Source organism: Trachurus trachurus, assembly GCF_905171665.1.
Source record: "Trachurus trachurus genome assembly, chromosome: 6".
NCBI classification, from domain to species: domain Eukaryota; kingdom Metazoa; phylum Chordata; class Actinopteri; order Carangiformes; family Carangidae; genus Trachurus; species Trachurus trachurus.
The window spans coordinates 28909147-28936898 of NC_139897.1; the positions used below are offsets into that span (position 1 = coordinate 28909147).

Below are 27752 nucleotides of genomic sequence, written 5' to 3' on the forward strand. Positions count from 1 at the left end.
GAGAGAGAAAGATGTTGGGCCCCGCTGTTCTGAGCTCTTCAATGAAAACCACATGTAGGACAGAGGGAGGAGGGAGAGGTGTGTGTGTGTGTGTGAGGAGGGGCCGGGTGATGGGAGGGAGGTGTGTGTGTGTATCAGTGTGTGTGTGTGTGGTGGGGGGGGTGTAATGACTAAAAACCCAACCTCCCAGAGACAGAGGAGGGAGTCACTCCGAGCTCCACTGACATTCCCAACGAGCATTGCAGGGGAGAAAACTGTGTGTGTGTGTCTGTGTGTGTGTGATACAGTGAAAAGAAAGTGTGTGTGTGTGAAACCATTAGAAGAGGCTTTAACAGCGCAGCACACACACTGACTCCGCTCTCCGGGCTTCGGTGCAGCTGCAGGACAGAAAGGCTACCTTCAAGTGACGCGGTGGAAACTTCACAACTACAGGAGAAAAAGAAGTTGTGATCAATTTTTTTTTCTGTCAGAAGAGAAGAGGTCAACATGTCCAACGCTCTGCTGAGGAGAAACTCCAGCAAACAGGGTTTACAGAACCTGCTGAAGTGAGTGATCGATGTGTTTCTGTCTCTGCTGCAGGTTTCTGTTTGTTTCTGCTGCACACACACACACACACACACACACAACTGAGGTTAATGTTTAAACACAATACACACTTTTTTCACTGACAAAAATGTGTTTTCTCGGTACCTTATCCCTGAAATTTGGGGGAAACCTGAGGATAAAGAGGATTGTTTTTTATGTGTGTGTGTGGTAAACACGTCTGTCTAAATGGGAACAGTGGGATTATTCTGGTGTTTTGGGTCACGCAGGGTTTTAGGAGGATTTGGGGGTTTTGTAAAGGAACTCACCTCCTCTCACGTTAATTAACCAGAACAAAGAAACAAAATATCAGAAAAATCAGGTTTTCATTAATTATCTCTATCGTTTTCCCTAAAAAAACAAAACAAAAAAAAACAACAACACACAATCACACACTAGATTAATTGTTGTGGGTATAACAAAAAGAAAGGAAAAAAAGAAAACGCATGCAGGAAGCTGTGGAAGTCGGACGCCCGAGGCTTCTCCGTTTCACTGAGAGGGGAAGCGGTGTCGTCGGCCTGTGCCAGAGGTTAAAGGTCGTCTGAGTCACTCTTTTGTTTTGCGGGCGCTCGCGGGCAGCGGCGCGTCCTGTCCTCCGGGAAGACGTGGTTATAGTGGCGGTTCAGTGTCGGACTCAGTGTGAAGAATATCAATGAGCTTCAGCTGTGACAGTCTGTTGTTGGATCCGTCCACTCTGGCCGCTCTTATTTTGAAAATCAGTTTGCATACCTCAGGTTTTTTTTTTTTTTTTAACACATTGTTTTCAGATTCAGGTCCAAAAAAAGTTCTGGACTCATGATAGAGACTCTTCATCATCTTCACCTGCTGCATAGTTTTACACTCACCTCTCCAACATCTGTTCTGTCTCACACCAGACCGCTCGATGGAGCTTCAATAGTTTTATTGATAACTGAGAGTCTCTTCACCTCCAATAAGACGGATCAGCTGAGCTCCAGGTGTCTTGGCCTCTTCTGGCTCAGATCTAACATCAACACAGAGGCCACGTTTCCATTTACGTGCTCGATGTAAAATCTTAAAAACGAGCAGTTGAAACAGGCAAATTTAGAAATTATGGACAATTTGACTAAAAAGTATTTAGCAAAAGTGAAATTGAAACATTTTCTCACATTTACGTTTACTGTGACTTAGGGGTTGAGGAAGCATAAGTAGCTTGTTGTAGGAATCTTAGTGCAAATATAGAGCTATTTAAGGAGATTATATGAGGAAAGTGCAGAATAAATGCTGTTAAACACTTATTCATTATTCCCCTCAAAAAAGGCCAGACATGTTTGTCACCTTCAGCAGCTACTGTGATGGATGCAATAATATTCAGAATCTGGAAATCTGCTGCCATATTGTGCAATGAGAGAAACCTGCTTTGATATCACAATATCACTCAATGTGTTTCACAACTTTCACAAGCTGGGTCAATGGAAATACGCCAGATGAGTCAAAAATGACTTCATCTGTCATAATGTCGACTTTGATTCACTTGTATTGTCGTTATACTTGTGCACAGCAAAACACAAACAATGTTAACCTGCTAAAAGTGACTCAACTGTGCAAGATTTCACAATTCAGTCATACAACGTTTGCTATTTCATTCACTTGACGAACACTTGTGAGTCAAAGTGTGCGACATAAATCTTTCCCTCTTCTTGTAAGCGGTGAGTCAGGAGGCTGAGGCATGTGTTGTTGTTGTTATGTTGGAGTCTCTACAGGTGTTACGATGTGTGAGCTCGGCATAAAAAACTCTTGAGTCACCGTGAGCAATGAGCAGAATGTTTATGAAGCAGAGAAACAGCTGGAGGAGGCGACGTCGCCGCTCTGATTCAGTCCACTCAGCAGATGGCGTCAGTCTGGGAGGAGCTGACAGGACCAAAAACACTGGCACCGTGGCGACAGACAGACAGAACTGTGATGCATTCAAGTGCTCAGACTTTTCCAGTTTTTTTTTTTTTCTTACAGTCTGAAATCTGCTTTATACTGTAATCACTCTGCTGGTTTATATGTTAGCCTTGGTTTAAAAACACTGAAACTTCAAGGGCTTCGGCTCCTCAGATGTGAGGATGTGATGCTTCTTCTCAGTCCAGATGTTTTGGGGGCAGAGGGGAGTCGGTTCCACCTCATGAGCACAGCTGGTACCGGGTCTGCATGCAGGACCGGGCTCCGGCGTCCTCGCCCAGATGGCAGGAAACTGAAAATCCACCTGCTCTGTTGGTTAGTGGATGTTGTAAAGGAAGAGGAAAAAAGAGGCAGCAGTCAGTGAAGGGTCAGTTGTGTTAGCTCTTATGTTAGGACGTGCTTTTATTTTGAAAATATTTGTACATGTGCTGCTCATTCCAGGCGTGAACGCACTGCAAAAACTCAAAATCTTTCCAAGAATATTTGTCTTATTTCTTGTCGAAATGTCTCATTTCTAGTTAAAACTCATATCTTTCCACTTAAAATAAGACTCATCACCTAAAAATGAACTTGTTTTTAGATCATTTTCACGTGTTTCAAACAAATTAATAAGTAGAAAAATCTGCCAGTAAAAGGAAGTTTTTTGTGCTCATAATAAGGAAATAAAACTTGCTCCACTATCAGATTTTTTTTACTTATTTCAAGTGAACATTTGTTTGAAACAAGTGAAAATGATCTAAAAACAAGTTAATTTTTGGGTGATGAGTCTTATTTTAAGTATAATGAGATTTGTTTGGGCTAGAAATGACATTTTCACTAGAAATAAGACAAATATTCTTGGTAAGATATTTTAGTTTTTGCAGTGCGTGTCTGTTTTTAATCAGCTCTCTCCATGAGTCCAATACGACCCCCCCCTACACCTCCTCGCCATGGCAGTGGTGATGTCATCCAGGAGGCATACCTGCTTCAAAACAAACTGACCTCTGACCCCTGAGCCCCACACACGGGGGTGGGGGTTCCCTCTGTGTTTACGATACAGGGAGATAAGACACTGAGGAATGTTTTTTGAGGGGAGAGTGGAGTAAGCTGATGAGTGACGGGGTCAGTAAACCCACCACCACCCTAAATCCTCCCTCCCTCCACCAGGTTTTCTGCATTAAGAGAACAGAGGGAGAGTAAACAGAGAGTGGGTTTCCTGTTTCCAGGGGGTCGTATCTGTATCTGTGTGAACAGACGACAGGTTTTTATCTGTTTTCGACCTCAGTCAACATCGACTGCAGCGTGATGACGTGATGGTAAAACTGACGAGGACCAGAACCAGAACCAGACCGGGTCCAATAACCAGGTCTAACATGGTGCTGTGTTATTCAGTTATTTCTGAGCCTCTCTCTCTTCTAATCAGAAGGCTGTCAGTTTTCTGAGTTGATCCAATAATATATTGAGCAGATTTCAGAATAAAACCAAATCCTGCCAAGTTGTTGGATGGTGTTGTCCTGGTGGTGGGCGGAGCTTTGGGTGACTGCTCTTTCGTGACATCACAAAGTGACAGGAAGTCCTGACGGCTGGTTTTAAGGCTCAGTTTCTGAATACAGGCTGTGTACATTTCTCTGTGGACTGAGGCTTTGATACTTTCACAGTATTAATATAGAACCTAGAGCTGCTTTATAATCACACTACACATGGACATCTACCTTTATACTGTATGGAGCTTTAACACAAACATCTACCTTTATACTGTATGGAGCTTTAACACAAACATCTACCTTTATACTGTATGGAGCTTTAACACAAACATCTACCTTTATACTGTATGGAGCTTTAATTCAAACATCTACCTTTATACTGTAGCTTTAATTAGAAGAAATTGTGAATAATTACTTTAGAAATAATACAAAATACAGCATATTTCCTTCTGGTTTGGAGCTTGCACTGATTTTCTATGCAGCTGTTCAGTGGATATAAATGTGATTTTGCAAGAAGCCCCCAGGAAAACTGACTGCAGTTATAATTGAAGTCAAGTAAACTCTTAGTCTGTTGAGATTCCCATGATCCCGTGAAAAAGACTCAGTGTCTGTGTCTCAATGAAGTGTGTGTGTGTGTGTGTGTGTGTGTGTGTGTGTGTGTGTGTGTGTGTGTGTGTGTGTGTGTGTGTGTGTGTGTGTGTGTGTGTATGTGTGTCAGAGCCTGATGTATGGGTTCCCTCTGAGCTATAGACTTGTTATTAAAAACACATCAGTGAGTCACGCTGTTGCACTGATTGCTCCTATGGACAATAGAGGGAAATGATTGTTCTTTAATTAACCCAGAGATTAATTACAATGAGGTTTAAAGTCTAAACACTGGTGGTGGTGGTGGTGGTGTGAAGCAGCTGGGCCGGGGGATGGAAACTTTCAGCTGATTCCCTCTGATCATCCCGGAGGTGACAGTTGGTTGTGCAACAGCTGAATGACAGTTGACAATGTCATCATGGTCGCGACTGTCGAGACTCAGTCACATGAAATCGTCTCAGAGGGAAAATATGTGATGGAGAACTGAACTTTGAGACCGAGTCGGATTCTTCTGTTTTGTTTGTTTGTTTTCTTATTTGCCGTTCTCATGGATGGATCTTTGAGCTGGTCCACGGGGCTCTGGCACCCTGACCCGAGAGGTCCAACAGGCCCTAAAGAAACGTAAAAACAAGGGGGTGGGGGTGGGTGGGTAGGGACACGTGGGCAGGAATGCTCAGAGCGGATTGTTATTCATGTCATTCCCATGGTCTCTATCCACACATTTCCTGTCTCTCTGCACTGTCCTGTCTTGTAGAAATGTAGCATAACTTAACTTAATGGTTTCTAGACACGTTTTACACTGTGTAAAATGTATTCGCTTTGATTAATACTTTCTTTAATTTGGTTTTTCTATATAAACAAAAAGTGTTGGGAGGATGATCTACTCTTAACTTCCTGATTGGGTCATTTGAATCAGGCCTAGAACGATTAGAGCAGTTTGCATCTTTTCACAAGTTTCTCAGAATTGCTAGCACAGTTAGAATCAATTCGTAGTTAGCATCTTTTCTAAACGGTTTGCATAGTTAGCATCTTACCATAATGATTTGTGAAGTTTTTCAAACTAGTTAGTTAGTTAGCATGTTTTATTTGTTCTTTGTTAGCTTGTAAGTGGTAGGTTCTAACAGTCTTAACGGTTGAGCTAATGCTAAAGGCTCTCACAGAGTCGGCCATACTGTGAGCGGCACAGACTCCGTGCGTATTGTTCGTGTCCGCGGACGCTTGAGGTTTCATAGTCGAGCGTACAGTGTCTCATTTAAAACAGGTCGATGTGAAGATTTTCCGCCGAGCAGTCTATTGTGTGCCACGTACTGTACGCATACGCAGAGTCCGCACGGTCGTGAAAATTGAGCTTTGCGCGGACGAGTCAGGCGGACATCTGCTTTGGGTCCGCAGAAACAAACACTTTTTCCTTGTTGTGATGATTTCTTGACAAAAATAAATGGTCGGAGATATTCTGGACATTACCACTGCACTGCTCGACCGTTTATTTTTGTAAAGAAATCATCACAACAAGGAAAAAGTGTTTGTTTCTGTGGTGGGGAGAGCAGGCGCTCTGCTATCGCATAGTATGTCTTTCCAGGATGCTTCAGAGTTCGGCTATCTGAGGTGAGTGACTACATGCAAAAACACAAAGTTTATACTGTTTATACTGTACACTATATGAGTTCAGTGGTGTCTCGTAAGGATTCCAGTCATGTACCATAGATATTTGATTGTTTTTTGAGTGTTTGTTGTGGTTGAAAGAATTGTCTCCATAGGTTAGCGTTGTCGCTATCCCTAGCACCGGGTAGCCATGGTGTAACAACTCCAGTTTGCCTGCATCAATTTTTGTAGCGTTTTTTGCTCCCCCCAATACTTGGTGACCATCAGGACAACGATTTAGGGGTAAAAAATGGCCGGAATTGATTCCTTCCACAGGTTTTTGACATATAAAACTCTGGCTGTGTGAATGTGCTCTTACGTCTTGTAATAGCCTCATACTATGCTACTTATGTGGGCTAACTGCTAACTGGTGCCTCCCACGAGCGCAGCGGAGATGATGCATGATTTCATAGTGATGTAATTGTGAATTAGTGAGAATAAATGAAGTCATCTGAGGACATGATTTGTTGATGTGGGAACGACATCAGACTGAATACTTTCCCAGCTAACTCTGCTCTCGGGGAAACTTTCTGGGGTTCCGACCTCTTCACCTTTCGCTCTCTCGTTTTCTGCTGTTTGTCATTTTTGGCCTTTTTAAAGTCAGAGTAGAGCTTCAGATGCAGTCGCACACTGAGTTTATTTTCTTTGATATCAGAAGAAGATGCCCGGTTGCTGAATGTTTTTGGACGTCAGGTTTGTTTGGGTTCACACTGGACAAATACCAGAGTCTGATCCTGTGTTCATTTGGGCTTCATCGCAGTCTTTTAAACTCCTATCGGACGTGTTTGTCGTCCTGTGGGAGGAGGTTCTTTTTACTGCAGATTCTGGCTGCAGGTTTCTTTCTCCGGTCCGTCCAGTAAAGTCCTCACAGCAAACAAACCACTCAAACCTCAGGGATCAGGGGTCCATTTGTGCTCTTAATAGGGGGGGACACAGACACCCAGACATGCAGCCATAACATGGTGATCGCCGTCTGCTGCAGGTCTCAGGGGGGGGTTGTTGTTGGACTTCTGGCCCTGTGTCTGACATCATGCTGGTCCCCGAAGTGTCCCGGACTCAGCACTTCCTGCTTCCTCTGAGTTTCTTCTTCTGTCTCTGATTAATTTGCATGGTCCAGCTCCAGGCCTATGAGCGCCTCCAAACACCCAGTCTCAGAGGTGCTGTATTACACAAATATCATTATTGTGGACATTTACATTTGGATTCAGATGTTTGATAATAAAACAAGCTGTCAGGTACGTGGCCTTGTGCCTGCTCTGCTCTGGCCTCAGACAATGAAATGGGAGCCAGATCTGGTCCACATATGGCTGCCAGACTTGGCCCGGTAGTCCGGCTGCAAACTGAGTCTGAGGCCGCGGAGGCTTTTGACAAATGGCGCCATGAATTAGCTCATCGTGCGTAAAAAGGAGTCCACAAAGCTGAATCATTCAGAAAGTCCCAGATATCATTGTTATATTAATAAACATGTATAATGTCATTTGACACATTCATTTGACCTTACTGTTTTTTATTTAGCTACTAAACACATCCTCTGACGGTGGCTATAAAGCATCTCATGAGCCCATTTAACTGAGTTCCTTTGACAGCTGCCCACAACACCTTGAACTTTCTACTGAATCATGACACTTTAGGTTGAATTTCTACTTCGCTGAGACAGTTTCTTGCAGACGCGACTCTATGCAACACCCTCAAGAGTTCAGGCATTCGAGGCAGCTGAAGAGATTTTACAGATGTGAGATCCTGCTGTTTCTAAGATAAGATAAGACTTTACTCATCCCTCAGTGGGGAAATTTCCACGGACATCATGGATTTGCTGATGATAGCGATGTACCTGACTGGAAAGAACATGTGGCATTTAAACCCGTAGAGCTTCAGAGAACCTTTAAAGAGCGGAAAGTCGAGGGATCAAACTCGAGACAAGTCATAAACTGACTCTAATGTAAAATCAATTACTCGTCATTGAGGATGCGTTCGTTTATTTCATCTATTACTTCACCACGTTGTGGTCAAGACAGAGTCAGAGGTACCTTTCGTTTTTTTCCTTACTTTACTTACTAAGGTCTTTTGAGCAGTGATGTAAGTATAAGCCTTTTTAAAGGGATGTTTTGACTTTAATTCAGACTTAGGCTACTGTATCTTAACATGATGCGCCACTGTTTAAAACCAATGCATGGAGCATGCATGTTCATGTTCAGACTTCTGGAGTGAATCAGTCGTATTAAAATGAGATAAGCAGCAGTTTGAGTTTGTGCAGGTTAAAGCCCCCGGCTTCTTCTTCACAACTCGTTTGGTGACTTCAGTGAGTTTAGCCTTTTTTATCTCTTCTTTTTTCCTGGGAAGTTGCGTCTTTGAGTCGTCGTGTCAGTGATTCAGTGCCCTCCGCCGCCTCGACTTGTCTCAACACAACAGTGACTTCATCTCACAAACGTCTTCCCACCGTCCTCGTCTGTCCCGCGGAGCCTGGCTGGCTTTCAGGCTGAAAGGAAACCGTGTTATTATTGTGTCATTCAGCCGACTCATCCAGCCGCTGACAGCATGTGTGCTTACAAAAGAGCAGATGAGGGTTTAATGCTTTCAGCCGTTTCTTCCCTCTCTCGCCCTCGTTCCGGTGAAATGTTTGCCGGACAATAAAGTTAAAGCCGGGACAAGTGCGGGCAGATAGAGACCGACACTGTGTGGCTTAGCTGCTGCGCTGGCAGGTGCTGCAGCTTTCAACTGGTTTGTGGGTTTGTTTGCTATGTGTTTTCTCTGTTGCTTCTAATTTTGGTGATCACAGAACTCAAGGCTTCTATTTCTTTCATTAAATCTTCTGCCACTAATCTGTTAGCAACCATGTGTCTCCAAAACACTGGAGAACCGTGCGTTGCTTAAAGAGACAGTCTGACCTTGTGGGATATAATTTATCATGGTGTTCGACGTGCTCATCCAGAGTCAGATGAGAAGATGGATACTAGTTTCTTCTCTGTATGGAGACGATGTGGCCAAAAGCTTCACAAAAACTCAAAGTGGTGAAGATACTGAGTTTATTCTCAGAAAGCAGCAAATCATTTCATTTGAGATGCTGAAATTAACAAGTTAAGAAACAGTTCCTCCATTACAAGAGTCACCAAATAAATAGAAAACAAAATAAAAGCTTTTGCACATTGTTCAGTCCAAACTTGGAGGATAACGTTACTCTTTTTTAAGGACATGTTTCACTTCTTCAGGGTTGTAGACATTTTTCTTTTTTCCGTTTGATCAACTTCTTTTTTTCCCTTTTCAAGTAAATCTTTCCCTTTCACAGTATCGTCACATGGATTTTGTTGCCATTGTCTACTTCAAAAACCTTTGTTTTTCTTTTTCTGTTTTCCATTGGATCAACTTTTTTTCCTTTTCCATTACATTTTCTCATTAAATTCTTTCACGTCTTTTATCAGTTTACTTTTTACAGTTTCGTCTTATGTATTTTGTGGCCGTTGTCTACTCCATTAATCTTTTTCTTTTTCTGTTTTCCGTTGATCACTTTTCTCCTTCTTGTTTCTATTGAGCTTCACCAATAATGCAAAGCCTCCTTACAAAAAAAATCTATTGAAATCACTTTTGGGAGGGTTCATTCATTCAGAAAACAAAGACATTTAACAATTTTTCTGTTTCCGTTTTCTATGTACTGTAATAACCTTCCCGACTTTTACTTGTACTCAGTGTTGATTCATGGGCTGAGGGATCAGGTGTTAGACCTCCGGGGCTGACGGACTGTGTGTCAGCAGCTTATCTGGGGAAGTGTTCAGGGAAGCAGCGTGCTCAGTCTTGTCTCTGGTGTCAGTTTACAGAGAAACAACAAAACTCAGGACAATAGAAAACCTACTCGACACCCGACCGCTGAGGAAGAGAAAGTGGTTCTTTGCACGTTGTAGTAATTGTCTGGAGAGGTAACGTTACCTCGACACAGTCCAGACTAGGATCTGTGTTTGGAGCTAAGGGGAGGTAGCTAAGGGGGTGGATTTCTGATTTCTGTCCTGCTGTGATGATTAGATGACACAAGGATGAGAAAAAAAGTCTTAGTTTTGATAAAACACAGGATGAGAAGGAGGAAGTCGAGCTGCTGGTAATCCCAGCACTTTAGAGTCACTCAGAGAGAGGATTAATCATTCGGTCCGAATCAGATGTTTGAGCCGGTGCCAGGTATGACTGAATCCCAGAGCGCTGATTACAGAAAGGAGGCGTAATGAGAGGGCAGGGGAGGAGGTCTGAGTTTAGATCGAGCACATTTCAACACCCAGACTCCCAACAACTCAGAATAAACTGAGAAAACGAGAAGAAGAAAAAAAGAGCCAGTTCTCATACACCATGCACCTACGCTGCACTGTCAGGACACAGATCACAAATTATCATCAGTTTGAATCAATAACAATAGATATAAATGGCCATTTATTTATTACTTGTGTCTGAATATTTCCAGATGTTCCCTCAGTTATTAAAATGTCTCTGAAATAGTACGCGGATGCAAAATGTGGAGTCTGAAGCTCTTTACAGACGCAGAATGAAAGATTCTGCTGCTCTGGTTCTCTTGAAGAATAAGGCTAAGGATCATGGGAATTGTCAATTTAGCAGTTTTACACTCAGAGGGGCTGTGGGATTGCTCAGAGTTTCTCTCTGATAACTTAAGATCCAGATGTGTGATGACCAAAATCATTAATCTGGTTAAAATATACAGTTGAAAACGACCTGGGAATAAAAAGTCCATCATAAAAACGTGGCCTAAATCTAAGCGAGGTTCATGTGTGGTGAATTACACAACCACTGGATTGGCTGATCTGACTAGTTTTACTCAGACCAGAGGGAAAACTTTTATTTTGAAATCCAATTGTTTGTGTATCTATCCACACACAAACACTCCAACACACACACTTCTCTCTCCTCTCGGCCACTATCAGAGTTTTCTGGGTCACCTCGGTGAAACGCCCAGCTGACCCACATCCAGATGTGCTCCGGCCTCTCCACCTCTGCAACCTTCACTCGTTTCCTCCCCACTCGTCCTTGTCTGCCAACAGGAAGGAGGAAAAGGGAAGTGAATGTGATGCTGACGAGTGTAGAGCTTATCACCTCTGTAGTTAAAGGCCTGAAGCTACGGAGGACCAGAGATGTCTCTGTAAAAGTAATCAAGTATTTCCTAGATTTCAAATTTGAATAGAGACTGAAATTGGAATTAATATAAAAAAAAAACTAATTGTATGAACAATTAGAGATGTATTTATTAGCGCACACTTTCCTATTGTTTTATTTGCTCTCACTGACATTGTAAATATATGCACCTCTATGTGTGTGCGTGGGAGTTTGTACAGCTCTAGGCGGACTGCTGAACAGAATTGCGCATTGGGATTAATACAGTTGATCAATTTAAATCAAATTAAATCAAATCAAATTAATCCATAAATAAATAAATACTCTATCATTAATAATACTAAAATGTATCGATAAAAAGCTGATTAAATCATTACATAATGAATTTAGAAATATATGTATTCATTCATAAATAAACAGTATATATAGTAAGTGTAACATTTACATTGGTTAACTCTTCAACCAATCAGAGAGCTTGTTACATCCCATGGCTGATTGATTGGTTTGTTGGCTTATTGGTCCTGTTACATTATGAAATGCAGGAAATGCTTTATTATTTTTACTTTGACATCCTTGGTCTTCCATATATATCACCATCCATGTGTCAGATTCTGTCAGTGAATCGAGTATGTTTGTTAAATGGCTGCGCTCCATCTGACTGTTTGGCTATACGGTGGGAAATGTTGGTTTTATGTGGTTTTAACCAGCGGATGTTCAAACAGGAGCTGATGATGTAGACTGTGGTGAACTCTGAGATATGTGAAGCAGAGGAGATGATGTCAGTGATGGAGGAGGGTGAGAAGATTCAGGAGAGGATGACGACTTTCATTTCATTCCTGAACTGTTCCTTTGTTTCCTGAATCTCCCAGAGAGTAAAACCAAACCAGAGCTGGGAACAAAGACGAGCCTGAGTTTGTTTCTTGTTGTAGTTGCTGAGGTGAATCTCTGATGGAAACACAGGAAGGACGGGGCGTAGTCAGAGAGGAGGTGAGGCTGCCTGAAAGCTTCATCTGTGATGATGCTGAGGACGGGCCAGAGGTCACAGCCAGTCCCGTCTGTTAGAGAGGGAGCAGATGTAGGCCGGGAGCCATTAGGAGTCTATTAGTGACCCAGGAGCCAAATGTGAGTTTAGTAACTCGATACCTGAGCGACCACATGGACTTTATTGACCTGACGACACAAACGGTCACATGACCTGAGAGAGAAGCTGCAGAAACACTTTCCAACAACTTTCCAGACTGAGCCCGTAAATAAGTCACTATAATCAGTGAATTATAGGCAATTATAAACATGTGACGCACATAAAGAAGTTAAATTAATGACTGTGTGCAGAGACGAAGGGGAAAAACAGCTCATTTCTGATGATATCTGTGACTGAAATAATCATTTATAATCATGGGAAAATATTTAACAGTGTGTGGATGATGTTCCTAATAAAAAGGCATCAGTTCCCTCTTTGTGCAGCAATAATTACGTATTTATTTACTGTGGTCAACTCTCCCTCTGTTTGTTGGTGTGGAGAATCTGAACTCCACAGATGTTTTAACAAATATCTGGTCTTTGTTGTTTATTGTAAACGAAGCGATCCGATTGGTGTGTTTTCAGTCTTCTTCACTCTTGTTGACGATTAATCATGCGAGCAAAATACGGAAACATTTCTCCGGATGAGACTGGAAACAGTTTTGTGGAATTAGCTGAATTCAAACCAGAGTTAGGAAACATCAATAAATAAAAGTCTTTTAGATAAAGTTACAAAGCATTTTCACCAGTGAACAGATGTTGTTACAGGTCTTTGATCTGAGAGCTGTGACTGGACAAAATAAGATGTTGTTCCTCCCATATGTAGTCTAGATATATAAATATTAAATTATCTGTTCATGCAAAAATCTGCGTTATCTATGAAATCTACAAAATGAGTTGGAATTGGAGCAGTTTCACATACAGAGATGTTATGTATGTCTACTGTACTTAATATGTATGTTTATGGATGTATGCATGTAGACATGACATAAACATATATTCCTTCCAAAGTCCTGGTCAAGAAAGACTACACATAATTTGAAGATACATGGGAAAATTGAACAAGAAAAAAAATGTAATATTTGAAATTCTTATACCATATATACTGTACATTCCTTGAAGCAACTTACGTATTTAATTAAAAATATATATATATATATTTATACTATGAACACATATAGTTGCAATATGTTATACCTTATAGACGTCATATAGATAATGATGTATGTACATACAGATTAAACTATGAGTCAACAAAACTGTTGACCATATACAGTATATACACCATTACTGTAGGTGGTTTATATAACTTTATAAAATAAATACATAAAAAATGTTCCAAGCTTTTTTCTATAACATTGTTTAACATTGGTATAACATTTTGATTCTATTGTTTATGACCAGACTTTGTGATTGATATGCATTTATGTAACATATCAATGTAAGCACAAATACATACAATACATATTTGTATGGACTAGTCATATCAGTACAATCAATTATTCCAATTAGTCGAATTTCTAATCCCATTTGATAATTGCAGCCCACCATCAGGATGGAAATCGTCCAATCCGTTAGTAACCTTCTGAAAAATATTTAAACCTACCTATGAATATAGATTATATTATAGATCCAGGTGTGGTCTTCATATTTTCATGTGTCCTTTATTCAGAGGACTATCTGTCCAGAATATTATGTGCAATAAGAAACAGAGTGTTGTAGGTCTCCATGTCATGAAAAGCTTCCAGTGTTAGTGTAAATCAGGGCGTTTCCGTGTTTGGCTCGGCGTCTGTGGATAAATAAAAGCTTAACGCTGTTTGTAATAAATACAGTGATGTAATGTCGACACGAGGTGAAGCGCTCGTGTGTTTATCCTGCAGATAAACAACCTTCTGTCACTTCTCTTCGAGGCTCAGCAGATGTTTCAGTCTGGCCGGAGATCTGCCTCCTCACACTCACAGAGGCCTGAGAGACGGCAGTGAGTCAGGGATCAGTGTTGTCTGTTACAGGACGAATGTTTCTCATTTAAAGCTTTTATTGTTTCCGAACCGCCAGTGACGAAGGAAGTCATCTGTGGCGGAGCGGATTTACAGTGGAAAAGTCAGAGTTGAAGCGATTAGTGTCGTCAGTTTTCAGCAGTGTGGGGGATTTTCTTTTGATTTTGCACACAGCTCTGAGGACTCTCACTGAGAATCACAGATATGAAAGTTTTATATTTTATTGGATGGCTGCAACAAAAGTCGATCCATAGAAGTGAATTCAAGACCTAATTCCCATGAATGACCAAAAAGAGGCGGGGCTTCTTGAACTGAGACTTCATTCCCTGTTGTTTCTGATTGGCTGTTTTGTTTCCAGTAGCAAAGACCTGAAATAAACAATTTTCATCACTTGCTCATTTCATTAACCTTTTATCATCCATCCTCTCGTGTCCAGGCTGACGGCTCAGAGGAGCATCGAAGACGCCGAGGAGGTGGAGAGGGAGCGCCGTCGAAGAGCTCGAGAGGCGTCACGCTGGAGAAACAGCGGCTCGACCCCCGGGGAGTTGTCACTGGAGAACGAGACGCCGACCGAGGAGAATGTGTAAGTTCAGACCTTCTCCTTCAACCTGTTCGGTGTGGTTTGTTGGTTTGGTTCAGGAACCAGACCACCTGGAAAGGCCAATCTTGGTCCAGTACCAGTTGACCCACATGAAATGATTAGATTAATGATGAAACGATTTTTGCTGTTAGAGTTGTAAAACCCACGACCAAGATAGTCATACATTCCCCCTTTGGACCTCCTTCAAGGACTATGGGTGTCCATGGACCTCACTTTGAGAGATCTAGATCCTTATGTGTCCGGATAAAAAAGTAACATCAATGAAAAACAACAACCTTGGAGATGTGACATGATTTCACTGGGCATTATTAATTAAAGTCTAAGTGGCTTGAAGAATCTTGGTCTCGGTCCTGGTCCTGGTTTCATGCTAAAAGATTAAAAGATGCAAATACAACATCAGTGTGGTTGAATTCCTCATCCATGTGATCATGGGAACTGAGGAAGTTATTAAGTGCTGAACATTATTCACTCACTCACCTCGTGTCCAACGACTTCCTGTACGAGCTGTTAACTGTGCGACTGGATTTTTGTCCTGTTGATAATTTTTAACGTTTGTCATCACGCCCCCCCACTCCCACCCTCGAGCTGTGAAACCAGAGGCTCGATGTGCTGCTGCTGTGCCCTCGCTGGTTTTACAACTCTTCACGGACGTCTGGTTACTTAAAGCAAATGTTTCCATTGGGAAAAGCTGCAAACAACCTCTTGGCTCCCCCGTCGTGTTGACGTGAAGACGAACACACAGCTGCCTTTTCATTACACAACCTCAGAGGAATGTTTACTACAAAGCGTCTCGAGGGAAAACCACCGCCGTGTCAAAGCTTGTGGCGTTTCGGCCGACTTATAATCTCACAAACTTAATTACAGGTTGCGCCTCCGACACCTTCACCTCGCCATCACATCACAGCCTCAGCTGGTCTGAGGCGCGAAGCCGCTGAGCTCTGTAATTGACAAAAGGTTTTCTCTGTTGGAGACGCAGCGGTGATGTAATGCTGTTTTGAAATCCTCTTCTGGTAAACTTGTTGCATGGTTTCCTGCCTCGAGGAAGGTCAGAGGTCAAGTCTGGATACACAGATGTTGGTTGACACGACATCAGTCCTTGCTAGAGGCCCGAGGGGTTTTGAGAAGGGTTTAATTAAAACCAAACACGGATGTTTCTAGGTTTTGTCATGGATGGACCAACAGTTTGTCAGTAATACCGTTTTTGTTTCTGTTGACTCTCAACTCCAAACTCTCTCACTTCCTGCTAGAGATGTAAAACTTCAGAAACAGCTCACAAATGTGTTTAAATTGCTTTTAGAAACAATGAAGATCCATAGCATAGAAGAACAAGACATATAAGTGATTTTAGTGGTGATACAGTCAGATTGGTGTTTTGGTCTTTTAATGGCTTTGAAGCTCAGAGTGAGCTGCTTCATTGTTGTCACCTTGGCAGTGCTTGACTCCGCCCCCTAGCTCATGGCTAATCCATAAATGATCAAACAGTCTGGGGTCGAGACTTGGTCCATGATGGTTTCCAATAAGCAGTTGACCAGTTTGGGTAATATCCTTTTACTCAAACTGGCCACAACCCATTCATTAATTATGCAAAAGTTTAACAGGTGAGCTATATGTAAACAGTTGTTATTAAGCAGGAAATAAGCCGTAGAGAAAAAAACAGTTGTGCAAGGTTGCAAATGTGTTTCTTTCTGCTGTGAAGTTGGACATTTTAACATGGGAGTCTATGGAGAATGGCTCACTGCTCGAGACTCAATCTAGTGGTCATTTGAAGAACTGCAGTTTTTGTTACTCAATAGTTCAGCCTTGGAGGTTGCCATGCGATTCTGAAGCAGTTATTTTCTAACCGCTGCACATGAAACTGAAGCACATTACTGTTTAATCTGGAAAAAGTTTATTTCTTCCCAAAACTCATCATCAAACACATCAGAGCCTCGGCTGAACAGGTGACGACTTTACTGGTCAAACACAAGAAGCAGAAACACGACGGCTCGTTAGGGTTGATTAGCTGCTGAGAGACCAGGCACAGAGACTCCCATCATGCAGCGGGGCGGGGGGACTCTGCCCACCGGCCAGGCGTCTTAATCATGTGGGGAATGCTGAGTGAATTCCTTTCTGCCAGCTCCTGGAAACACAAAACACACTTTGATTACTTAAATCGGCAGGGGGGGAACAGAGGGAGACACTGTGCTAATGGCAGGAAAGCTGTCTAATGATAAATTAAATTAATCAACAGTTAAATTTATATTTATCACTCGAATGGAAGCTGAAGGATTTAGATGACGCGGCGTGCTGCAGAGATTTCCTCTCAGCTGTTTGGTGACGGCTGCAGACGGAGGCAGCTGGAAAACGGAATCACTCAACACGTCGTCTGTTCAGACCACAACAACGTCAACATACTGACCCGACCCGAGCTTCACCGTAAACTTCTGATGTGTCACACTGGAACAAATGAACACGATGAGGAGCAGGTTTCAGGTTCAATCTCAGGTCATTTCATCATCATGTGGTGAAACTTTGACTTCTGGTCCGGCTCAGGTTTGGGGAAGACTTTGTCATCAAATGTAATTACTGTAATGAGGAAATTTTGCCCTTTTCCACCTCAGTCCATTGTGAAGAAAAAAACAGGATCAGTGTTTTCTTGAGGTATTTGAGTCTTTATTTGTGTTGCAGACACAAGCAGTACAGTAAGATGCAGTAGTGTTGTAAACTAATGGTCAATAATGGACAAATTGAGGAGACTTTCCAGGAAATGCCCAAAGCTTCCACTGTGGCAGATTAATTACAACTCTGGTCTGTTGGGAGTAATGGAGGAAATGGGAACGTTAATGTACCGTTACCAAATCCAGGATCTGGATGGATGGACAAGTCAACACAACATGACATAGACACAACATTATCCTTTGTACAGCACTTTGGTGGACTGTGGTGCGTTAAAGTGCTTTATAAATAAAGTTTGAGTGGTATGGTATGGTATGGTATGGTATGGTATGGTATGGTATGGTATGGTATGGTAACATGAGACTCAATGGACAACAATCCATTTCCAACCAACATTGGTTTCTAACCTTAAGGAAGAGGTGACATTAACTGATCCATGATCTTTTCTCAAACAATTTTCTTCCTCCAAGACAAGATTGCAAAGATCCAGCCCCTAAAACAAACCCTTCACTGTTGCGATGGAAGACTTAGGCAATGTTATCTAACTCAATGTCTCATTGATAATAGAACATAAAGGTTACCTCTCAAATTTGGCAGGACAAGTGATGCACTCAGGTCCAATAGGGTTGGGTGGTACAGATCCATGTCCATACCAGGTTTGAAATCAGGGTATTGTGCTAAAGGTGCTGTATGTCGTCATCTGAGTGGAAAAGTTCTGTACAAGACCAATTTTATTATGGTTTTCTCAGCCAACATCCTGTAATCTTGTATCTGACTTCATACAAAAAACAAAACTGTGATCATTACTCCTGTTATAAATAAATCTGCAAACCAAACATGCAGAAGAATCCCAGACACATTACCGCATGTGTTTCTGGACAGTTTCCACTTCCTGTTTGCACTGTCTGGTTGTTATTTCAGCTGAACCAGACTCCAATCGTCCATCAGCACCGCGCTCGACTCTAAATACAGTGCATGCACAAACCTTCAGCTCGATAATGGACTATTTTAGAGTATCCTTCGACTGTGATGCTTGGCCACGAGTCCAGATTACTTTAATAAAGTCTGTCCCCAACACTGACTCCCCCACCTTCTGTTGCCAGTCTAAGCCTGTGTTTACTGAGGCGCTGAAGGCCTTGTTATAAAAATCTCTTAATGCCTTTTGACGGACAGAAGCTGAAACAATCACCTCTGGTTATTATGTGAAAACTGCTGCTGAGTCACATCACTGAAACTCTGTCAATGAGTCCTAACTGTCGTGTCCTGTCTCGTCTTTCCTCAGGTACGACAGCGACCTGAAGCCGAGCAGCTACCCGTCTCTGGAGGAGGACGAAGGCTTCAGCGACTGGACTCAACGCAGAGAGAGACGGAGGCAGCAGCGTCTGCAGGAGCTCAGCCAGGGAGGCGAGGAGGACGAAGACGAAGAGGAGGACGCCGTAAATAAAGCTGCGCCCGCCGCCAAGACCGTCCAGAAGGCCGTCCAGGCCTCCGTCACATCCTCCAGCCGACTCCAGAGACAGGAGCCGGAGGAGAGGGACCGGACCAGGGTGGAGCTGGAGAGGAGGAAGGAGCGGGAGGAGGCGGTGAGGAAGGAGAGAGAAAGGGAGGAAGAGGAGAAGAGGAAGAGGGAGGAGGTGATGACCCGGAGGAGGGAAGAGATTCAAAAGCCAAAAACAGAGGTGAGGCTCCTTCACCAAACAGCTGAGATAAGTCTCAACTTATTTAAGGCAAATAATGTTTATTTATCATCATTGGAGACAAATCTGAGTCAAGTTCAGAGGAATTTGAAACCATGGCAACAATTAACAATCAAATAAACTCTTGTGTCATTTCAAACTGTTTAATGTTACTCAAGAGAAGTCTAAAGGGTAAACGATGAAAGACAAATCTGAGGCAAGTCCCAAATCTTTCTGATGAGTCATTGTCTTGAGTTAAGTACAGTAATGATGAGTCAGACAGTCTCAAGTCATCAAGGACAAGATCTAAGCAACTGGGAAATGTCTGTGTCCAGTCCCAAGTTATTAGAGACAAGACAAAGTTTAGTTTCCACAGAGAAGCCCTGAGTCGTTCAAGACAAATTTAAGTTGGGTGTATAGTAAAGTTAAGGCTAAAGGATGAGGACGAAGACACGGACAAGTCATGGGTCAGGTGATATGACAAATCTAGGTCAAGACTCAAGTTATCGAAAATAACTGGACTTCTTTTTGGTTCTTGAACATCTTCTGAAAGTCTTCTCCAGAGGCCATTCAGAGACGTTTTTACCTCCCTTTCAAAAAAGCCCGTTCAAGAACCAAAAAGAAGCTGAAAGTTGACCAAAGGCTTCTTCCTTTGGACACTGTACATGAAGTGACCACAATGACCTAGATGACTGAGATCCTTCACAGAGTCACTTACTGAATCGTTTGAGTCAAAAAGAGTCAAGCCTTGAATAATCCAAGACCAAGATCAGCCCAGACCAAGTCTTAAAACTTTTGAAATGAGTCTCGGTTTATTCAAAACAAGTCTCAAGCCAAGTCCATCAGGGAGAGATCAAAAAACCAGATGGTCATGGTTCAGGGTCAATGGGTCATCCAACTGTGACAGTGGTGGTCCTGTCACTATGCCTCCAATTGATCATGTGCCCTGGCTACTTGGCCAAGGGGATGTCCCTTTGGGTGACTGGCAAGCGCGCATGACTCTTACCCGGGAGGTGTGGGTTCAATCCTCTTCACCTTGCCACACAACAGTCTGAAGGTAGTTGGTTCAATCTCAACCCCTGAAGTTTCCTTGGGCAAGATACTGAACCCCAAACGTCCCCTGATGGCTTTTCCTTCGTAAAGTACCATGAGTGGTCAATAAGAATGAACCAATCAGATCAAACAGGAGTCCAGCAGCTCAACAGGACATCATCCTTCAAACACTCATGATGATCTTCATGTCTCTTCATTCTTCCTTTGTCCAGGTGGAGAAGGTCAAAGTCTCCTACACATCAAAGGTTTTTCTTCACCAGGAGCCGAAACACAACAACACCAACGGAGACGCAACAAATGAGGAGGTGACATCATACATCAGCAAGACAAAGAGATCCACCAGGTGTGTAGAGTCTTTTATTCCATCGCCATTTATCTTTGTTAAAATGTTTTAACTGTATTTGTTGGTACAGGAGCAGATAATACTTTTAGGAAGACCTTGATCACAGCTCCTTTAGTCCAGATCCTGGTCATGAATCAAACTTTACCTTCACCTCCTGTGGTGTACGCAGCAGGTCCACGGAGCCCGAGGAGGCGGAGGCCATCCTGGAGACGGAGCAGCGTCTGGAGAAGATCCGACGGAGCCTCCAGGTGAAGGAGAACCAGGAGATGGAGCAGCTGAGGCACCGACAGGCCGAGGCCGAGCAGGAGCTGGAGGAGCTGAAGAGGAGGAGGGAGGAGAGACGCCGAGTCCGGGAGGAAGAGGAGCGCCGCAGGGAGGAGGAGGATCAGCAGAGGCTGGCTAAAGAGGAGGTGTGGGAAAAACAAGATGAGGAGTCGCTTAGATATTTACAGACAGGATGTCCGTGAAGGTTCTCAGTCATCCAGGTCATCTTATTCTTTTGGAGTTGCAGTAAAAAGCAACTGGACTTCTTTTCTTTTCTGCTTCAAGAAAGAAAAGAAGTCAAGTTGCTTTTTACTACAATTCCACAAGAATTACAGACAGGATGATTTTAACTGAAATACAACAGATCGTTATTTAAAGTAGTTTTATGAACCACTGTTGTCTGTTCCAAACAACCTCAATGACTTTGTTAAAGCTCAATGAAATTATCAAATGATGCATAAAAAACATTCAAGGTGTTTTCAAAAGATCTTGAGTTACTACAACAAAGTCAGGATTGACACTTACTGTATTAAACATCTGGCATCTTCTGCCTCGTGGATTCAGTTTTATGATGCATGGGACAATGAAACATTAGGAGTTTGTCTGGATCTGAACGGTGTTTGTGATGCGACTGCAGGAGGAGAGGAGGCGGATGAAGGAGGACATCGAGAGGAGGAGGATGGAGGCAGCAGAGAGGATGAAGAGCCTGAGCACGTCCAGCGTGGACGGAGACGAGATGTTCAGTCCCATCAGCCCCAAAACTCCCACACACAAGGTGAGACGCACCTGCAGAGACCGAGACGTCAACAAGTTATTTATACACATACTGTATGTTGAAACTGTGAGCATCACACAGCTGCTTCCTGGTGCTGCTCAGACGGTTTACACAGTGAGATCATTGGTTGAGCAGCAGTGGACCAATAAATCTCCAAACTCCATTTTAATTATTATTATGATTCCAGATTAAAGGACTTTTTTCTTTCTTTGAGACATGAATTACGTTTTTGAACCAGAGAGAAAAGCAAAACCACAGAGTCCATGAAGTATTATTTTGCTCACGTAGTGTGGAGAATTATAACCGTCAGCAGCAGCTACAGCAACGACGTCATCTGCTCCCTGTCGGTCACATTTTCTGCTGTTTCTCAACTTTATTTTACAATTTAGAAACAAAGAAAACAAAATTACATATTCACATTTTTGAAGTCTTTAGATGTCCAAATTTTTCACAAGACTGAAAGAAAACAGACTCTTGTCTATGGAGGACTAGGGATGTAATAGGAAAGTATTTTCTTATTTTCACAATTTAACATCCATTAGAAACAGGAATTGTGAAAATTGTATTCTTTAGTTGAAAGATTAATCCATCAAGAAATGTTTTAACAGTGAAAATTGGTTTACACTAGGAATACATGCATTCATTAACTCTAGCTGCCTATAGGCCTTTAATGCTGCTGAAACCTGACTGGTTAGTTCCCCAACCAATTAGAGAGCTCGTTATACATCCCATGGTTGATTGTGATTCTGCTCTGAAAACAAAAAACAATAATGGGAGTGATGAGGTTTGTGATGTATTTTCTCTGTAACTTCCTCTGATTTGACATTTCAGAAGGTCAAGAGTTCAACTTTAGCTCAAGGGGTTTCCTCAGTGTGTGTGTGTGTGTGTGTGTGTGTGTGTGTGTGTGTGTGTGTGTGTGTGTGTGTGTGTGTGTGTGTGTGTGTGTGTGTGTGTGTGTGTGTGTGTGTGTGTGTGTGTGTGTGTGTGTGATGTTTGACCTTTGAGGTCAGAGAAAACACTGATCCTGAGCCTCAGGCTGCTAACAGAGAAAATTAAATTAAAGTTTGACTAACATGTGACAGTGTCTGTTATGGCAAAGAGCTGCTGAGGGTAAACAAAGGAATACAGTATACATTAATATATATCAAGACTGGAGTGTCCAGGTGTTCCCTGAACACAACACTAAACAAAATGAAAAGGAACCCCGAGACGCAAAAATCAGTTTCAAAGACTTACTAAGTAGAAAAAATGGGGCTAAATTGACATTAAACAAGCCGGTCTGTTGTTATTCAGGGAAATATGGTTTTAAAAAGCACATTCCCATCATGCTCTGCTCGTGCCTTCAGAGCGGAGCTTAGGGTACGGCTTTGATGAAGGCCAGCAGACCCGGCTCTGTTTGTCTTGGATCGGGTCGTAGTGGTCTGTGGCCCGACGCAGAGCCGAGCTGCAATTAGAGCTTTTCTGAAGCGAAGCAGCGACACGGAGGAAAACTTCCTGTGTTCATCAGAGAAATGACCTCACACTTCTTCTTATTTTTATTTTTATTCGTCTTTCAGATCACAGAGAGGACGGAGTCCCTGAACCGCTCGCTGAAGAAAAGGTGAATATCCTGATTGATTTTTACAACTAATAGCAGATCATTCAGTCATTTTAGTGACATTTCCCTGAAACATTCATTGAATCAAGAAACAAGTCCAACTTTTGGACAAACATTAAAACTTATACAGCTAAGGACACTGAGGATAAATTTGAGAAAGGGACAAAAACATGTATTAAACCAGTGTTAAATCAAATGTAAACAGGAAGTTACAGGATATTTCCAGTTTATTTTCTACATGACATTTATTGTGCACTGATGTTGCACCGATGCAGACTTAAATTAAAATAAAAACAACTTTATCGGGTTAGCAACATAAAAACTGATTCGTACCTGAAGTAAACGTATAGAAATGGCTGACTGCATGTGCATCTACACCTCAAATAAAAGAAGTCAAGATAAAAGTCAAGATCCACTTTCCATTAATTAATTATCCAAAATGACTTTAATTTCCTGAACTCCAAAGTGTTGCTGTCCTCATAAAACGTTTAAAGGAGGTGCAGCTACTGTCGTGTTCAAACTGTTCACTTTCTGTAGTTTGCTGTTGTGGTTGGACTGTCCCTGCAGGCCACCGTACTCTCCAAAACCACAACCCAAAGATTGAGAATGCGGAAAAAAGACCAATTAGTGTTTGTAAATGAAGCGTTTAAATAACATCAGTCCGATTTCCTTTTGCAGTTTTGAGGCAAATTATTCAGGAAATGACAAATGGTTTGTGTTTCCATTGAGTGGTGTATATATCTAAGAGCCAGAACTTTTTCAAGCAACAGTCCAAAACCTCCAACACTCAGTTCACAATGATATCAAAATCGACTTATTCCACTAGAGTTTCTCTGGTCGGATCTTCAGCCTTCGTCAGTCTGAGGGTAAAGAAGGTCAGAGGTCACCACCTCTTCACCTCTCCCACCGCTTCGCCCTCCTCTGAGATTTACAGCTCTTCTTAACCGTGTCCAGATGCAGCAGCGTTTCTGTGCTGTCTCTGGTGGTTGCTGAGGTCCGGCGGCTCCAGGCAGTCTGCTGCAGGTAGTTACCAGCTCCACGGAGCTCCCAGCTGGAGCCCAGCCTCTGTTTGCTGTGCTGCTGTTATTGTAGCGGGAACAGAGGCCGTGTTCAGAGGAGGCATGAGGCCAGCAGACAAAACCTTTGACTCCAGCAGCGTTAATGCCTCCGACCAGCAGTCAGCAGCTTTTTAAAAAAAAATCTTAAACCTGCAATAACTCACTGCATGTTGTTACTTTAGATCTTTTTTAGTCAATGCATCTCGAGTTTGTTCAGAGCAACATGATCGCTCTCAGTCCGGCTTCTTTTTGGTCTTTTAGCTCAGTGTTTGGTCTCCACCCCCTCCTCAGGGAAACCCGGTTCTTAGAAGCTGCTTAATGTTCCCCAGCTGTTCTCTGACTGAGTCTATGATTGGACCTGCAGAAGATTTATCGGGAACTGCAGTCACAGCCTTTTTGTTGTCGGCCTTCTGCCACTCAAACTAGTTTCAGCTGACACCTTGTTTATCCGGAGCGATGGAAGATATTCCCCATTTGTGTGAAATTTTGGCTCAGGCTGACCTTAAAGGTGTACAGAAAAGAAAATTGAATTTGAGCCCACTTTGGGTGATAAAATTAATGTGATAACTCATCTTTCAGACGTTGTAGGCCAAACTTTGTGCAAAATTCTATTTTTGAGTAAATCCGGGATGAAAGTGTGTATTTTTTTTTTCGCATTGGATAATGCAGGTGCACGGATTATACGTCAGCCTGTACACGATTCACCAGCCACTGATATTGGATCCGTAATCCGTCATTCAACGTCTGAGACACGCACACACACACGGAGCTCGGGCTCGCCCCAAGCTTTGAATATCCCGCCCGCTCGATAACGACCAATCAAATTCGTTTTCCTCACTCGGGTAAACTCGTGTTGCCGCTCGTGACAACTCGGCGCGACAAACAGGACAAACGGCCATTTCTGTACACCTTTAATCTTTGACATTGGACCAACAAAATCTAATGAGATCATCTTCAAAACCAAATGAATGGTTTTGCCAATTTTGAAGAAGCTCCATGAAGGTGTTTCTGAGATATCAGGTCCACTTCAATCAGACAGATGGATAGATGGAAAAACATATCAGCTCTGGTTTCATCAAACTTTTCATCAAAGTTTCTGATTTCATTATAGACTGTAAATTAAGATGGATGTAGTCCAGGAGGTTCAGTTAAGAGTGGGCTGCTGCACTGTCGCCATCTTGGCAATGTTTTAACTCCCAGCTCATTAAACACTGGTCAAAAAGGAGCTCCATATCTGGAGCTGAGACTTCAGTTCATGATGGTTTGTGAGAAGAATGAAAGAATTTAGCCAAATAGAGATCAAAGTTGTTTCTGTATCAGGCTGTAAACACATGTTTATTTAACATGGGAGTCTATGGAGACTGACTCACTCTAGTGGTCAGGAGAGGAACTGCAGCTTTTATCACTCCTGTCTTACAGGCTGGCGTTTGGTTTTACCTTTGTTTCTCAGCAGACTATGCAAAAAGACTTTTTTTCCTATGGAGTCAACCTTCCCAGATTTCTTGCTAATGGACTGATGGAAGGAAACTTCCCCCTTTAACTTTAATTGTATTGCTGCAGGTAAAACTCAGAGCAGACTGAGTCACACCTTCCTAACAGTGAGAGGAAACAGCTCATAAACTCTGTAGATCCAAACGTGTCAGGTCAATGATGTCATTCCTCCATCGGTCATCATTACATCATTAGTTATCAACCTCCTCTAAAAGAGAGCGATGGAGAGCGATATCAGACATGTTGAAACAAGTGATTTTAAGATGATGGATGATGTTTCCTCCCCCCACCCACCCGGTGTGAGGTGGATGACCTCATCCGGCGGCACGGCTCCTATCTGGAGCTGTAAAAATCAAAACAATAAAAATGTGCGGGAGGAGAGTTTTGGTGTTCAGAGAACGATGATGATGGCGGAGAGGTTTTAGTTTGGACAGCTGGGTGGAAGAATGAAAACTCTCATGGATCTGCAGAGACCCAAGACAAAAACACTTCAGACTTCAAAACCTCCATTTATTTAGACTCAAACCCCCGGATCTGAGTCAGAGTCTGGACTCCTGGAGCCCACATGTGCCGGTCTGACCCGAAAGCTTCCTGGTTCTGATCGAGGCGTGAACAAGTGAAACCGAGGAAACAAAGAGAAACACATGAAAACACTTAATTCACTGTCTCATTATATCACTTGACTTAGAGGATGTTGGTCGACTAGGTCTAATTTACTGCAGCAGTTAATTTACAGGGTGATTAAGTTAAATCTAATTATAATGGAATTTGATTGATTTTCTGTAAATGAATCAAAACTGTAGACACAATATCTCAGCAACAACTTGACTAAACTTCTCCACATTTGGTGCAAACATTCCCACGGACTTAATTATGAACTCATTTGAATTTTGTGGTCAAAGGTCACGCCTTCATGGTGACATCATAGAAAAAACACATATTTGCAGCCATACTGAATGAATTAAACACAGATAACGACACAACTAAACTCAAATAGACAGTTAAGTGATGGACATTTTATATTCAACTGGTTAAAGATCATAATATCACATGTATCTCAATGCTGTAACACGTACAGTAAGAGGAGATTGTGACAGTACAGCCATGTAAAATAGTAAGACGTCACCTTAAAGCCCCTACAAAGAACTTTTAACTGGATTTGCAAAAGTCTCTGGTTTCTGCTGATGTCTATGTAGATAAGCGTCTTTACAGCAATACGTGCTAGAGCTCTCGGGAAATTCAGTCTTCATTCCAGGAAAACACTACCACTTTTGTCCACAGGGGTCGCCAAAATCAACACAAAATGAAAGTTCTTTGTAGGGGCTGTAAATATTTGGTTTTTACATTATCTGTCATCTAAAAATATATGCATCTGCATATGCAGATATATTTAATGAGTCCTGCAGTGGGGCATGTTTTTGGTTGTTGGAGGCTGAACTGAAGGCGTTTATCTCTTCAGGAGGAATTTAAGGGAGAAATCAGGGTTTGTGAGGGTGACAAAATTCAATATCACACTGAACTGAACTGACTCCAGATCTGTTGTTGCTTTGTGTGAAACAGTAACAGCTTCAAGAAAACGCAGCCACTCGTCCTGATGCCCAAGATCGACGACAAGCTGGAGCAGTACACCCACGCCGTGGAGGTCAGACCACACACACACACACACACACACAAACACACGCATATACATGCTGTTAGCTTTCCTGCTAATCCCTGGTAGCCTTTTGAAGAGTGATGTGCTAACTCCAGTTTGCAGGTGGAGAAGCCGATTAGCTGCTATTTTAGCAACTTGCAAACGTAGCTGTAAATATTACAGGGTCCAGTCAGATGACAGTATTAATATAGAACCTAAACCTGATTTGAAATGTACTTTTATACACTATGGGACCTTAAAATCACTGACTTCAATGTGATATATTTCCCAAAATGTGGCTTGTGTCCTTTAC

The 27752-nt window shown here is 42.4% G+C and overlaps 1 protein-coding gene across 2 annotated transcripts in view; it reads left to right on the top strand.

The window, feature by feature from the left end:
- Positions 1–214: 214 nt before the first annotated feature.
- Positions 215–27752, top strand: part of lsp1a (lymphocyte specific protein 1 a) — a 37360-nt gene continuing 9822 nt past the window's right edge. Inside the window, exons 1-8 of one of the 2 annotated variants that reach the window (XM_083973889.1) lie at positions 215–545; positions 14730–14876; positions 18832–19228; positions 20491–20621; positions 20791–21031; positions 21523–21660; positions 23217–23260; positions 27367–27448. In XM_083973889.1, the coding sequence (XP_083830015.1) occupies positions 487–545; positions 14730–14876; positions 18832–19228; positions 20491–20621; positions 20791–21031; positions 21523–21660; positions 23217–23260; positions 27367–27448 (1239 nt within the window). In that variant the 5' untranslated portion in view covers positions 215–486. The remainder of the gene's footprint in view (positions 546–14729; positions 14877–18831; positions 19229–20490; positions 20622–20790; positions 21032–21522; positions 21661–23216; positions 23261–27366; positions 27449–27752) is intronic. The other variant, XM_083973890.1, reaches the window with a different exon arrangement.